Here is a 13,715-nt window from a genome sequence, read left to right as displayed (position 1 = left end):
GACCCCCCCCGAAATGGAATAAATAACCCCCCAAAGAATAGGGATCCCCCCAAAATGGGACAGACCCCCCCCCCCCAAAAGGAATAGGACTTCCCCAAAATGGGACAGGAACCCCACCCCAAAAGGAATAGAGATCCCCCAAAATGGGGCAGGAACCGCCCCAAAGGGTATAGGGATACCCCCAAGGGAATAGAGGCCCGCGCTCAAAATAAAGAGGGTTACCCCCCCCCAGTTCAATGAGTAGGGTCAGGTCACCCATCTGGGCACTGCCCAAGGCAGCCCCTGTTTAGCTTCCCAAACCGGCCGCTTTTGGGGTGGGCGCCGCCACCACTGATAACATAGGGCTCAGAGTGAGGGGCAGTACCCCCCCCCCCCAGTTCCCCCTCCCCACCCCTTCCCAGTACGCTACTGGGGACGCACCCAGTATGTCCCAGCACGGTGGCATGGTGCAGCGGCCCCCGCCCGCGGCTGTCGCTCTGGTTGACGCTGGCTCCGTTCTGCAGCAAGAACTCGCAAGCCAGCAGCGAGTTCTTTTTTTTTGGGGGGGGGGGGGGGGGGGGTCATACACAATTAGGTGGGGGGTGGTCCCAGCACCCTAGGGTGCCCCTGTGGGTGCCACCCCCCCCCGAAAACACCCCCTCGGTTACCGCGGCGACAGCTTGCAGCAGGGGGGTGCGGTTGTCCTCGGCGGCGTTGACCCACCCGGGGTCGGCGCCGTGGGCCAGCGCGTCGGCCATGGTGGGCAGGCGCCGGTGCTGGGCCGCCCAGTAGAGCAGAGCCCCGGGGTGAAGGCTGGGGGGGCCCTCCGCCTCCGGGGGCTCTGGGGGGGGTGGGGCTTCAGGACACGCCCATCTTGCTCGGGACACGCCCGCCCGCGGAGAGGCACGCCCATCCTGCCGCCCACCCACCCTCCCAAAGCTTCCCCCCATCCTCTGCTAGGAGGTTGTTGGCCTGTAAGCCCCGCCCACCTGGCTGGGAGGTCACGCCCACCCGGGATACCACGCCCACAATGCATAGGCCACGCCCACAAGGCACAAGCCATGCCTGAGGCACAAGCCACGCCCACAAAGGTGCAAGCCACACCCCCAGCAACTGCAACCCCCAGCAGCTGTTCTCCATCACAAGCCACGCCCCCCAAACCACACCCCTTCCCCATAAGCCCCGCCTCTTTGCAATAGCCCCACCCTTTGCCATAAGCCCCGCCCTTCATAAGCCCAACCCACTGCTAAGCCCTGCCCCTCACAAGCCCTGCCCTAATGATAAGCCCCGCCTTTCTCCATAAGCCCCCACCCCCTTATAACAAGCCCCCACCCCTCCAACTGAAGCCCCGCCCCTTAACATTATGCCCCACCCCCCACCACAAGCACATCCCCTTGAATGGCAGGCTCCACCTAATGATAGCCCTGCCCTCCACAAGCCCCACCCCACCCATCAAGCCCCTCCCCAATACACAGAGCCCCGCCCCTTCCTCCCCCCCACCCCCTTCCCTCCCCTACCTGGGTGTGGCAGCTGCGGGGGGTGGGGCTGCCGCGGGGGGCGGAGCCTGGGCGAGAGGCGGGGCCTGCGCGGGATGGGCGGGGCCGGGGCCCCCCTCCCGGGAGCCCGGTGACGAATTTCTTCTCCACGTACTTGGCCCGGATCCAGTCCTCCCGCTGCGCCCTGGGGGGGGGGGGGGGGTTTGGGGGGTCCTGAGGGGTCCTGGGAGGGTCCTGGGGGGTCCTCGAGTCCTCCCACTGCGCCCTGGGGGGGTTTAGAGGGGCTGGGGGGTCCTGGAGGGGGGCCTGAGGGGTCCTGGGGTCCTCCCGCTGTGCCCTGTGGGGATTTGGGGGGGTCCTGGGGGGTCCTAAGGGCTGGTTCTGGGGGTCCCAGGGAGGATCCTGGGGGGGGGGGGTCCTGCGGCTCCTATCACTGCCCCCTGTGGGGGGTCACCGGTTTGGGGGGTCCTGGGGGGTCCTCTTGGGTGGGGAGGGGGATATCCCAGGAGGCACCAGTTTGGGACTTGGGGGGGGGTGTCTCTGAGGGCCTGGGGGGTGTCTGACACCCCCCCCCAATTTTGGGGTGCAGTATGAGGGGGGGCTCTCACCGGGAGCAGCCGGGGGGGGGTCTCTTCACCCCCATCTCCTCCACCCGAGCCTCGTAGATGCGGTTCAGGGTGCTGTTCCCCAGCTCGCACATCAACTGGGGGGGGGACACACATTACCCCCAGAGTGTCACCTGGAGGGGCCACCCAGGCCCTCCCAGTCCCGTCCCCCCCCCTTCCAGTGCTCCCAGTTACCTTCACCAGTTCAGGCTCCCAGGAGTCCAGCGTCAGCGAACGCACTTTGGAGAAGTGGACCCCCAGGCTCCTGGGGGGGGGGGATTTGGGGGGTCAGGGGTGGCCCTCATGGTCCTGGGGGCATCCCTGGGGGACTCTGAAGGTCCTTGGGGGGGTCTTGGGGGGCATTGGTGGTCCCTGGGGGAGTGGGGGGGTCCTGGAGGCCCTACAGCTCACTGGGGGGAGTGTTGGGGGGGCCCTGGGGGATTTTGGGGGGTCCCTGGGGTGGCCCTGAGGGTCCGGGGGGGTCTTGGGGGGGCCCTGGAGGGTGTTTGGGTCCCTGGGGGTGGGCTGAGGGCTCTGACAGTCCCTGGGGGGGTCTTGGGGGGCCCCGGGTGGTCTCAGGGGGCTCTTGGGGGGGCTCAGTGGGAGGTCCTGGGGGTCCCCAGGGCCTGTGCAGGTCCCTGGGGGAGTCTTGGGGTGCATTGGGGGGCCCTGAGGGTCCTGGGGGGGGCCTGGGGATCGTGGGGGGCTCTGAAGGTCCCTGGGGGGGCCCTGGGGGTCTTGGGGGTCTCTGGGCGATCTTGGGGGTCACTGGAGTGCCCTGAGGATCTTGCAGGGGTGTTGAAGGGCTCTTGGGGGGGCTATGCAGGCCCACGGGGGGACCCTTGGGGGACTTTGGAGGGACCTTGGGCGAGATCTTTGGGGGGTCTGGGGGGGGCCAGGGGGATTTTGGGGCGCCCTTATCTCATTTTGGGGTGCCCCGGTAGATGCTGAAGCCCTCAAGGCAGAGGCTGATGCTGGATCTGGGGACCCTTGAGGGACATTTGAGGGACCTTGGGGAGACATTAGAGGGTCCTGGGGGGCAGGGGGGGGGTCGGGGTGCCCTGGGGGTTTTTTGGGGTGCCCGGGGGGGGGTTTGGGGTGCCCTCACCGGTGGATGCCGGAGCACTCGATGCAGAGGGTGATGCCCAGGTTGACGCTGGCCCAGGCGGGTGCCGGCTCCCGGCAGTCGCAGCAGCTCCCGTTCCCCTCCAGCCCCAGCACCGTCTCCAGAACCTGAGATTCGGGGGGCCCCCCCCCGAACCCCCCGGGACCCCGACCACGAACGTTCGGCGGGCTGCTGGGTGGGGGGCAGGGGTTGGGTAGTGCTTGGGGACCCCCCTTGGGGGGCAGGGAGGGGGCCCTGATCCCCCCCCAGAGAAGGTTTTGGGGTGCCAGATCACCCCATGAGGATTTTGGGGGGTCCCTGACCCCCCCAGAAGAGTTTTGGGGGTCCCTGATTCCCCTACAAGGGTTTTGGGGGGGTCACTGATTCTTCAGGAGGGTTTGGGGCATCCCTGACCCCCCCATGAGGGTTTTAGAGTCCCCAATCCCCCCTGAAGGTTTTGGGGGTTCCAGATCACCCCAGGAGGGTTTTGGGGGGTCTGCAATACCCCCCGGTGAGGATTTTGGGGGTCCCCAATCCCCCCCAGGGAGGTTTTTTGGGGGAGGGGGGGGTTGTCCCTGATTCCCCAGGAGAGGTTTGGGGCATCCCTGGTTCCCCCAGGAGGGTTTTGGGGGTCCTTGATCTCCCCAAGAGGGTTTTAGGGTGTCCCTGATGCCCCCAGGACAGTTTTTGGGGTCCCAGCCCCAGCCCAGGGGGTTCCTGATCCCTCCAAGAGGATTTTGGGGTCCCTCATCTCCCCCCCCAGTAGGATTTTTGGGGGTCCCTGATCCCAGGAGGGTTTTGAGGGGGATTCCTGGTGCCCCCAAGAGAGTTTTCGAGGGTCCCAGGCCCACCCTAGGGACTTTTGGGGTACCCACCTAGCCAGGTGGGCTTTTGGGGTACCACCCCTGCCAATGGAGGAGGTTTTGGGGTACCCACCTGACCGGGGGGGTCCCGGGGGGGCCCCTGGCTGAAGGCGGAGGCGATGCTGCTCTGGACGGCGCTGAGCCAGGCTCGCTGCTGCCCCGCCGAGTCTGCCTGCAGCACGCAGGACCTGGGGGACGAGGGGGGGCACGGGGGGGTCAGGGGGGGCCGGGGGACACAGAGGGACTTGGGGGGGACTTGGGGGGTCAGCGGACAGAAGGGGACGCAGGGACACGGGGGGACGTGGGGATGTGGGGGGACACGGGGGGGCACGAGGGGTCAGGGGACGTGGGGGGGACACGGGGGGACACAGGGATATGGGGGTCAGGGGACATGGGGGGGATGTGGGGGAGCAGGGCACAAGGGGGTTTTTGGGGTCCCCCCCGAGGTTTTGGGGTCCCCCCCCCGGTTTTGGGGGATTCCCAAGAGGGTTTGGGGTCCCCCGGGTTGTCAGAAGATTTGGGGGTCCCAGGGATTTGGGGGAGGGATTTTGGACCCCCCCCTTTGGGGATTGGGAGGTTTTGGGGTCCCGCAGGAGGGTTGGGGTCCCCCCCCGGGTTTTGGGGTTCCCCCGAGGTTTTGGGGGTCTCTGGGCACTCACTTGGAGGGGGAGACGACCTCGAAGCAGAAGCGACGCTCGAGGTCGGGGCAGGGCTTGACGGTGCAGAGGCGCAGGTCCTCCACCACCACTGTTGGGGGGTCCTGGGGGGGCACCCCCAAATTTCAACCCCAGCGATCCCCCCCCCAATTCTGAAGCCCCCCCCCCCCAAATCCACTCCCCAAAACCAGGCCCTAAAAAATACCTCCCAAAGTTCAGCCTCTCAAAGTGTCCCCCTGAGAACAGCCCCCCCAAAAGTGCACCCCAAAACTGACCCCCAAAAACTGCACCCCCAAACTGCCCCCCCAAAACCACCCCCCCCAAAACTGCACCCCCAAATTATTCCCCCAGAATCTGCCCCCCAGAATCTGCTCCCCAAAACTTGACCCCCAAATCTGCCCCCCAAAACTTGATCCCCAAACACCTGCTCCCCAAAACCACCCCCCAAAATTGCACCCCCAGAACCGGCCCCCCCCAACTGCCCCCCCAAACCTGATCCCCAAATCTGCACCCCCAAACCTGCCCCCCCAAAACCACCCCCCAAAGAACATGTCCCCAAATTCACCCCACTCAAAGTGACCCCCAAAACCTGCCCCCCAAATTACACCCCCAAAAACCTGCCCCCCAAATCTGCTTCCCAAAGTCACCCCTAAAAGCAGCCCCCCAAATCTGTTCCCCAAAACTTCACCCTAAAATCTGCACCCTCAAAGTACCCCCCCCAAAACTCAACCCCCAAATCTGCTCCCCCCAATCCATCCCCCCCCAAGCTCATCGCCCCCCCCGGGGCCCCCCAAAACCCGCTCACCCGCGCCCGTTTGAGGTACACCAGTTGGTTGCTCTGGATGGAGAACCAGCGCCTGGGGGGGGGGAAATGGGGGGGACCCCAAAACTCACATGGGGGAATGGGGGGGGTCAGGAGGATCTCCAAACCCCCCCAGGGGAAAGGGGGGGTCAAGGGGGGACCCCAAAACCCCCCAGGGGAAAGGGGGAGGTCAGGGAAAAGAAGGGGGCTGGGGGGGACCCCAAAACCCCCCTGGGGCAAGGGGGGGGTCGGGGGACCCCTCAAACTTTCCCAGGGAAAGGGGGGGGTCAGGGGGACCCCAAAATGCCCCAGGGGAAAGGGGGGGTCCGGGGGCACCCCATAAAAGGGGCATTCAGGGGTACGGGGGGGTTGGGGGTACGGGGGGGCACAGGGATTTGGGGGTACAGGGGTTGTTCAGGGGTACCTGGAGCTGTTTGGGGGTACGGGGGGGGGGGTGAGGGCACCGGGGGGGGTCAGGGGGGATTTGGGGGGTTGGTTTGGGGGGGGAGCAGATTTGGGGGTTGAGTGGGGTGCGGGTGGGGTGCGGGGGGGCTTTTTGGGGATCCGGGGGGGTTTTGGGGTACCGGCTCCAGGTGCGGAAGGCGTTGCTGGCTCTCTTGTACAGGTACCCCTCCATGGGGGGGGGCCCCCGGCCCCGCCTCCCCTGTGGCCCCGCCCACCGTCTCCTGTGATAGGTCCTGGGGGCCGCCCGTCAGCCTGGGCCCGCCCCCAGCCTCTCTGGACCTGCCCCTCAGCCCTGCTTGCCCCCAATAGGTCCTGGGGGCTGCCAGTCTGCTAAAGGCCCACCCCCTTCTTGGACGTGTCAATCAACTTGGCCCCACCCCCCCAAAGCTGTCCGTCAAAGGTAGTCCTGCCCTAGAACTGTCAATCAAACCTGCTTCATCTGGCCAGCTGTCAATCAAAGCTTATGAAAGCTGGCCCCGCCCCCAGCTACCTGTCAATCATCCCAGCCCGACCTGAAGGCTGTTAGTCAATGCTGACCCCGCCTGTCAATCAACCGGGTCCCCACCCATCAATCAAAACCGAGCCCGCCCCTCCCTGCTGCTGATTGGATACAGACCCCTCCCACTGCCCACGGCCCCGCCCCTTGGAGCTAGCTCCACCCCCACACCCCAGGCCACACCCCAAGCCTCCAAGACCCCGCCCTCCGGCTCAGGCCACGCCCCCTCAGCAGAGCCCTCTTGGTGCACCCCCTGCCTTTTAGGCTCAGCCCCCCCGCCCGCCTTCTAACCCCGCCCCTCCGGATTTTAACCCCGCCCCCTCGTGCCCTGACCACGCCCCCGGCCCCGCCCACCTGCTGCAGCAGCAGGGCGTGGCGCTGCTCCATGTCCCGCTGCTGCCGGGCCCCCTCCAGCACCAGCCGGTCCAGCTGCGGGGACCGGACCCCTCGGTCACCCCCCCCGGGCACCTGGGTGTCCCCTCCCCAAATGCCTGGGGCCCCCCCCGCACCCCTGGGCCCCCCCCCCAAATGCTGGGTCCTCCCCAGATTCCTGGGTCCCCCCCCTGAATGCCTGTGGCCCCCCTCAAATGCTGGGTCCCCCCCATACCTGGGTCCCGCCCCCAGATTCCTGGGTCCCCCCCAGCCACCTGGGTCCCCTGGGGTGGCTGGGGGGGGGTATGGGCGGGAGGTGTCCCAAGGGCCCAAGGGGTCCCACCCGGATAGTTTTGGGGGGGGGGGGGAATGACACATCCTGGATGCTGGGGTCTGCTGGGGTGGGTAGGGGGTCCCTCCCGGATGCCGGGGTCCCCTGGGGTGGGTGGGAGGGTTTGGGGGTGGGTGGGGGTCCCCACCTGCGCCCCCAGCTGCCCCCGGTACTGCTGGGTGCTGGTGGCCCTGCGGTGGCCCTGGCTGAAGAAGGCGGCCTGGGCTTCCAGCAGGGCCAGCACCTGGGGGGGGGGGGGGGGGTGTTAGTGTGTCATCTGTCTGTCCCCCCCCAGGACCCCTAGATCCCTCCGCCTAGCCATAGATCCCCACCATCACCCATGGGACCCCCCAAAAATTCTTAACACCCCTAAGCAACCCCAGTGGTGCCCAGACCCCCAGGACCTCCCCAGGCCCCCCCAGACCCTCCTTGAGACCCCCAGGCACCCCAGGACCCCCCCTTGTGCCTCCTGGACCCCCCCAAACCCCTTCACATCCCCCCAGGAGCCCCCCAACACCCCCCCAGACCCCCCTAGTTGACACCCAAACCCTCTCAGAACCCCACCAGGCCCCTCAGAGACCCCCATGACCCTCAGGGACCCCCAACTCCCCCAGGGACCCCCCAAAAACCCTCAGGGACCCCCCCAACCCCCCCCAGGGACCCCCCAATACCCTCCACCCCCCATCGCTCACAAACTGGAGGATCTCTGTCTTCTTCTTGTCCTGCATCACATTGATCTGGGGGGGGGGGGGAAGGTTAGGGGGTGCCCTGGCCCCACCCTCTTAAGCCCCACCCTCACAAGCCCTGCCTGCTCCAGCCCCTCCCACCTCAAGCCCCACCCAACAAACCACACCCCCTACAAAAAGCCACGCCCCCTCCAGCCCTACTCAATCCTTTCCCACCCCCCACCCCAACCTCCCCCCTCCCACAAGCCCCTCCCACCTCGAGCCCCACCCAGTTAAACCACGCCCCCGTAAAAAAATCACACCTTCTCCAGCCCTATACAATCCCTCCCCATCCTCCCCCACCCCAGCCCCCCCACCACCCAAACCCCGCCCCTCCCACGACCCCACCCCTCTCGAGCCCCACCCACCTGCAGAACATAATCCAGCCCCCTCGCCCGGGCCACGCCCCGGGCCCCGCCCAAAGCAGCGGCAGCTTCTCGGGCCTCCAAGGGCCGCCGGCGCGGGACCTCGGCGTGGTGCTGCAGGGCCCCCGCCAGCGCCTCCGCCGCCCGCGCCCGCTCCCGACGCGCCTCCCGCAGCCCCCGCGCCTCCCTGGGGGGGGGGGTACCCATGGGTGCTCCTGCTGGGGGGGGGGGGGTGCCGGGAAGGACACCCGCCCCCAGCCTCCGCACGGCCCACCGGGACATTTCCCCCCCCCCGCCAGGGTCTATAGGGTCCTCACAGCACCCATGGGACCCTCTGGCGCCCATAGGGTCCTGTAGGATCCCCACGGCACCCACCAGACCCCCAGCACCCATGGGAGACCCCCAGCACCTCCAGGACTCCTGTGGCAGCAATGGGATCCCCCAGAACCTATAGGATGCCCCCAGCACCCGTGGGACCCCCCAGCACCAATGGGACCCCCCCAGCACCTCCAGGACCCTCATGGCAGCGATGGGGTCCCCCAGAACCCATAGAACTCTCCTAGCACCCATGGGACCCCCCAGCACCCATCGGCTGCCCCCAGCATCCCTGGCTGACCCCCAGCACCCATGCCCCCCCCCTCCAGTACCTGTAGGGACCCCACAGCACCCATGGGGTCCTCCATCACCTCCAGGACCCCCATGGCACACATAGGCTACCCCTAGCACTCGTGGGTCCCCCCCCAGCACCCATGGGCTACCCCCAGCATCCCTGGTTGCCCCCCAGCACCTCCAGGACCCCCATGGCACCCATGCCCCCCCCCCCCCAGCACCCATGGGACCCCCCCCCCCACTCACTCCTTGAGCAGGGTGTGGATGGTGGCGGCGCAGGGCGACCTGGGTGCTGTCCTGCAGCTCCTGGGGGGACACGGGGGGGGGTCAGAGGGACCCGGGGGGGTCCCCAGGGAGGGGGGCAGGGGGCTGAGGGATCCCTCGTTGGGCCCCTGGGGGCGTGGCCAGGCCGGGAGGGGCGTGGGTAGACCGGGAGGAGGCGTGGCCAGGCCGGGAGGGGGCGTGGCTCTGGATGGGGGTGTGTGAGCCAGTTGGGAGGGGGCGTGGTCTTGCAAGGGATGGGGCGGGGCCAGGTGGGAGAGGGTTGGGAGGGGCTTGGAGAGGGGTGGGAGGGGCTTGGAGAGGGGTGGAGCTTGGGGTGGGGGGCGTGGTCTAGGGAAAGGGGGCGTGGCTTGCTTACCTCGTGGCTGTCCATCATCTGCTCTAGGGAGTCACAGAATTTCTCCAGAGCCTCCTGGGGGGGGTCGGGGGGGTCGGGGTGGGGCTGGGACCCCCATCCCTCCCCCCACATTCCCCGGCACCCCCCCGCCCCTTCCCTGAGCCCCCCAAAATCCCCCAGCAGGGCCCAAGGCCCCCCAACCCCCAGGGGCCCCCCAATAGCCCTGTAGCCCCCTCCCCCAGACCTGGGACCCCCCAATTTGGGGTGCTCACCTGGATCAGGGGGTCCCCACAAGCCCCTGTGACCCCCCCCAATTTTGGGGCGCCTGCTCACATCGGGGGCTCTGGCATCCCCAGACCCACTTTGGACCCCCCGGAATCACCCCAGGCCCCCCCATTTTGGGGTGCTCCCCCGCTTTGGGGATCCCCAAACCCCCTGGGACCCCCCCTCGGTTTGGGGGTGCTCACCCGCACGAGGGGGTCCCCGCGGGGGATCCCCGCCAGCTCCCGCAGCCCCGCGGCGAAGGCCCGGCTCGTTCCCTCCAGCTGCCGTCCGGCCTCCAGCATGGCGGAGCACAGCTTCAGCACCTGGGGGGGGGCACCGTCAGCCTCTTGGGGATCCCCCCCCCCCGGCCCCAGACCCCCCCGATCCCCTGGGATCCCTCAGGGAGCCCCAAACCCCAGGGAAAACCCCCAGGACCCCTCCCCAGCCACTGCCTGGGACTCTGAGGTCCCCCCCAGATCCCCCCCCAATCCCCCAGGATCTCTTGGGTGTCCCCAAACCCCAGGGAACCCCCCAGGATCCCCCCCCCCCCCAGCACTGCCCGGGACTTTGAGATCGCCCCAGATCCCATGGGGATCCCCAAACCTCCAGGACCCCCCCAAGACCACCCTGGCCCTGCCTGGGCTCCCAGGCCCCCCCCCCCCAGATCCTCCTGGATCCAGATCCCTCAGGGATCCCCAAACACTAGGAGCATCCTGGGCCCCCCCAGATCCCTTAGGGACCCCCCTAAATCCTTAGGGGGGGCCCTAATCCCAAGGGATCCCACCCCTCCAAATCCCTTAAGGCTCCCCATCTGCCCCCCCCCCCCCCAACCTTCTCCAGGTGGGTCTCGAGTTCGGCCACATCTGCCTCCGCCTCCTCCACGGCCGCCCTGGGGGGGGGACGGGGGGGTTTGGGGGGTCACTGGGGGGTTTGGGACAGGTCCGGGGGGGTTTAGGGGTTCATAGAGGGGGTTTGGGGGGTCACTGGGGGGGTTGGGAGGGGTCCAGGGGGAGTTTGGAGAGTCATAGAGGTTTTGGGGGTCACTGGGGGGATCTGGGGGGTCAGAGAGGGGTTTGGGGGGGTCCGGGGGGGCTTTAGGGGTCACTGGGGGGGTTTGAGGAGTCAGAGAGAAGTTTTGGGGGGACAAGGGGGCAGTGTGGGGGGTCATGGGGGTTTTGGGGGGTCACTGGGGGCTTTAGGAGTTCATAGAGGGGATTTTGGGGGTCACTGGGGGGCACGGGGGGGTTTGAGGGTCAGAGAGGTGTTTGGGGGGTCACTGGGGGGTTTTGGGGGGTCAGAGAGGGTGTTTGGGGGGGCACAGGGGAGGGTTGGGGGGTCAGAGAGGGGTTTTGGGGGGACATGGGGTGGTTTGGGGGATCTGAGATGGGTTTGGGGGGGTCATGGGGGGGTTTGGGGTGCCAGAGAGGGGCTTTGGGGGGGCCCGGGGGGTGTTGGGGGCTTTGGGGGATCCTGGGGGGGAATTGGGGTGTCAGGGGGGAATTTGTGGGGCCCTGGGGGGCTTGGGGGGCCCTGGGGGGGCCCGGGAAGGATTTGGGGGGGTTGGGGGGAGATTTGGGGCTCCGCGGTCGGCGGGTGCTTCCGGCGGCGCTTCCTGCGGGCGCCGTCGCCGTGGTGACGCCGTGACATCACGGGCAGGTTTGGGGGGGGGGGGCATTGGGGCACCCCAAGATGGCTGACGCCTTCCCCCCCCCCAGGCCTCGTGCGAGAGACGACCCTCGTGCGAGGACCCCCCCGGCGTGAGGGGAAACCCTCGTGCAAGCCCTGCCCCCTTGTACAAGACCCCCTCGTGCAAGACCCTTCTTGTGCAAGACTCCCCTCGTGCAAGGCCTTGCGTGCAAGACCCCCCTCGTGCAAGAGGCCCCCATCCCTCGTGCAAAACCCCCTCGTGCAAGAGCAGCTCCCCGTGCAAGGCCACTCTCGTGCAAGCCCTGCCTCCCCGTGCAAGCACCAGGCTGGAAGCACACACGCGTGTGCGAAGACGTGTCAGCTTGCACGCTCCCACCCCGGCTCCGGCGCACACGTGTGCACGAGGCTGTGGGAGATCACCCCCCCGTTGCACACGCGTGTGCGAGGCCGTGCGAGATCACACGCCCCCCCATTACACGCGCGTGTGCGAGGCCGTGCGAGAGGCCCCCACCCCCATCGCACACCCCGTCCCCCCCCCGTGGCTTCCTGCCCCTCCCCGGTGCGCACCCGCGTGCGAAACCGCTTCCTCCCCCCCCGGGGGGGGGCCCCCCCTTGCACGATGGGGGGGGGCGACACCCTCGTGCGAGGGGAGTGCACCGGGGGTCTCGCACGCTTGTGTGAGGGGACCTTGCACAAGGGGTGGGGGTCGCACGAGGAGGGGGGGGGCTCTTGCACGAGGCCACCTGTGACCCCAACTGCCCCCTGCCCCCCCCAGTGTGATGGGGGGGGGAGCTGGGGGCTTGGGGGGGGGCCTTGGGAGGGGGCTGGCCCCCCCCCATTTTGGGGGGCTCCCAGTGCTGCCCCCCCCTCCATTTCCAACCCTGGGGTATTGGGGGGGGGGGGGCTGGTATTTGGGGGGGGGGGCCTGGTCCTGGGGGATGGGGAGGGCAGATAGAGTTTGGGGGGGACCGGGGGGGGTCCTGGGAGCGGTGGGGGGGGGTCGGGGAGGCCGGGGGGGGCCTTGAGGGGTGCTGGTACCAGAGGATGCTCGGGGGGGGGGATCCCGGGGACAAATCGGGGGGGTGTCCCCATCCAGGGGGGGGTGTCCCGGTCCGGGGGGGGTGTCCCGGTCCGGGGGGGGGCCCAGGGGACAAGTTGGGGGGGGGGGGGGGGTTGTCCCGGTGCCAGGGGGGTCCCCAATTACCCCGGGGGGGGGTCCCGTACCTGAACCAGGGCGAGTCCCGCAGACACTCCTCGAAGTCCAGCTTCACCGTCATGGCGGGGGGGGGAACGGGAAAAGGAGGGGGGGGCACAGGCGGGACTGGAGGGAGGGGGGGGGTGTCCCGGGGAGGTGGGGGGGGGGGGTCCCGGGGGGGTCCCGGGGCTCCGGCGGGCGGCGGTGCCGGGAGGCGGCAGGCGGCGACGGGGCCGGGCGGGAGGCGGCTCCGCCCCGGGGGGAGGGAACGGGGGGGGGCACCGGGATGGGGGGGGGGACCGGGGGGGCAGCGGGGATGGGGGGAGGGGGGGATGGGGGGGGGATAGAGGGGGGGGACATGGGGGGGGTACGACCGGGGGGGGCGGGGGGGGGGTACGGGGGATTTGGGGGGGGTCGGGATGGGGGGGTGATGGAGGGGACGCGGGGGGGACACGGAGCAAGGGGGGGAAGGGGGGGGGCAGAGTAATTAGGCTGATTGTGTTCATTAACACGAAGCTTGACCCCAATCCGGGCACAGGAGTGGGCCTGGAAGCGCGCCCCCCCCCCCCAACCCCCTATTTTTAGTTAATTAGCCTCTAATTAACGCCTAATTGAGCGCTAATTAGCCTCTAATTACATCGTAATAACTTGTTAATTACTCCGCGATGGCCGCTAATACCTCAGAACCGCTTTATTTCCGTCGCGAATGAGATCCCAGCGCTAATTAACACCCCCCACACTCCCCCTCCCCGGCCGCGGCAGAACCGTAATTAGCCCAGCTTCGTTACCGGGGATTAATTAGCGGCGGGACCGCGGCGTTGCCGGGCAGGGCCCCGTCCCTATGGCAACTGTTGCCGGGACGTCAAGCGGCCGGCTGGCGCGACGGTGCCGTAAATGTGACTCGGGGCAAGGGGTGGTGGGGGAGTGGGGTGCCACGCTGCCGTAAAGCGCGGGGAAAGGGTGGCGGGGTGAGGCGGGGGGGAGGGAAGCGGGGGAGGAGAGCTTTGGGGGGGGTGGGGGGTCGCGGTGCAAGGCGGGGGGCACGGTCGGGCCGTGAAAAACTCCGGAGGGACGCGGCGAAATCGGGGTTAATCCCCGCGCCGCGCCACTCCGCCGTCAAG

The 13,715-nt window shown here is 68.4% G+C and overlaps 1 protein-coding gene across 1 annotated transcript; it reads right to left on the bottom strand.

The window, feature by feature from the left end:
- Positions 1-210: 210 nt before the first annotated feature.
- On the bottom strand, positions 211-12,752 carry ACAP1 (ArfGAP with coiled-coil, ankyrin repeat and PH domains 1). The gene is given in 20 exon segments (XM_041121909.1): positions 211-530; positions 648-826; positions 1,502-1,659; positions 2,084-2,178; positions 2,276-2,345; positions 3,189-3,405; positions 4,127-4,236; positions 4,708-4,808; positions 5,510-5,561; positions 6,091-6,149; positions 6,151-6,204; positions 6,822-6,896; positions 7,319-7,414; positions 7,863-7,907; positions 8,264-8,443; positions 9,116-9,175; positions 9,510-9,563; positions 9,956-10,075; positions 10,584-10,641; positions 12,624-12,752. Coding segments are annotated over 20 exon segments (2,115 nt in total). The 5' UTR covers positions 12,677-12,752; the 3' UTR covers positions 211-251.
- Positions 12,753-13,715: the final 963 nt, after the last annotated feature.

The sequence above is a fragment of the Aquila chrysaetos genome, unplaced genomic scaffold, assembly GCF_900496995.4.
Source record: "Aquila chrysaetos chrysaetos unplaced genomic scaffold, bAquChr1.4, whole genome shotgun sequence".
Taxonomy (NCBI): Eukaryota; Metazoa; Chordata; class Aves; order Accipitriformes; family Accipitridae; genus Aquila; species Aquila chrysaetos.
The sequence above is the reverse complement of the archived record's forward strand: the minus strand, read 5'-3'. Positions and strand labels throughout refer to the sequence as shown.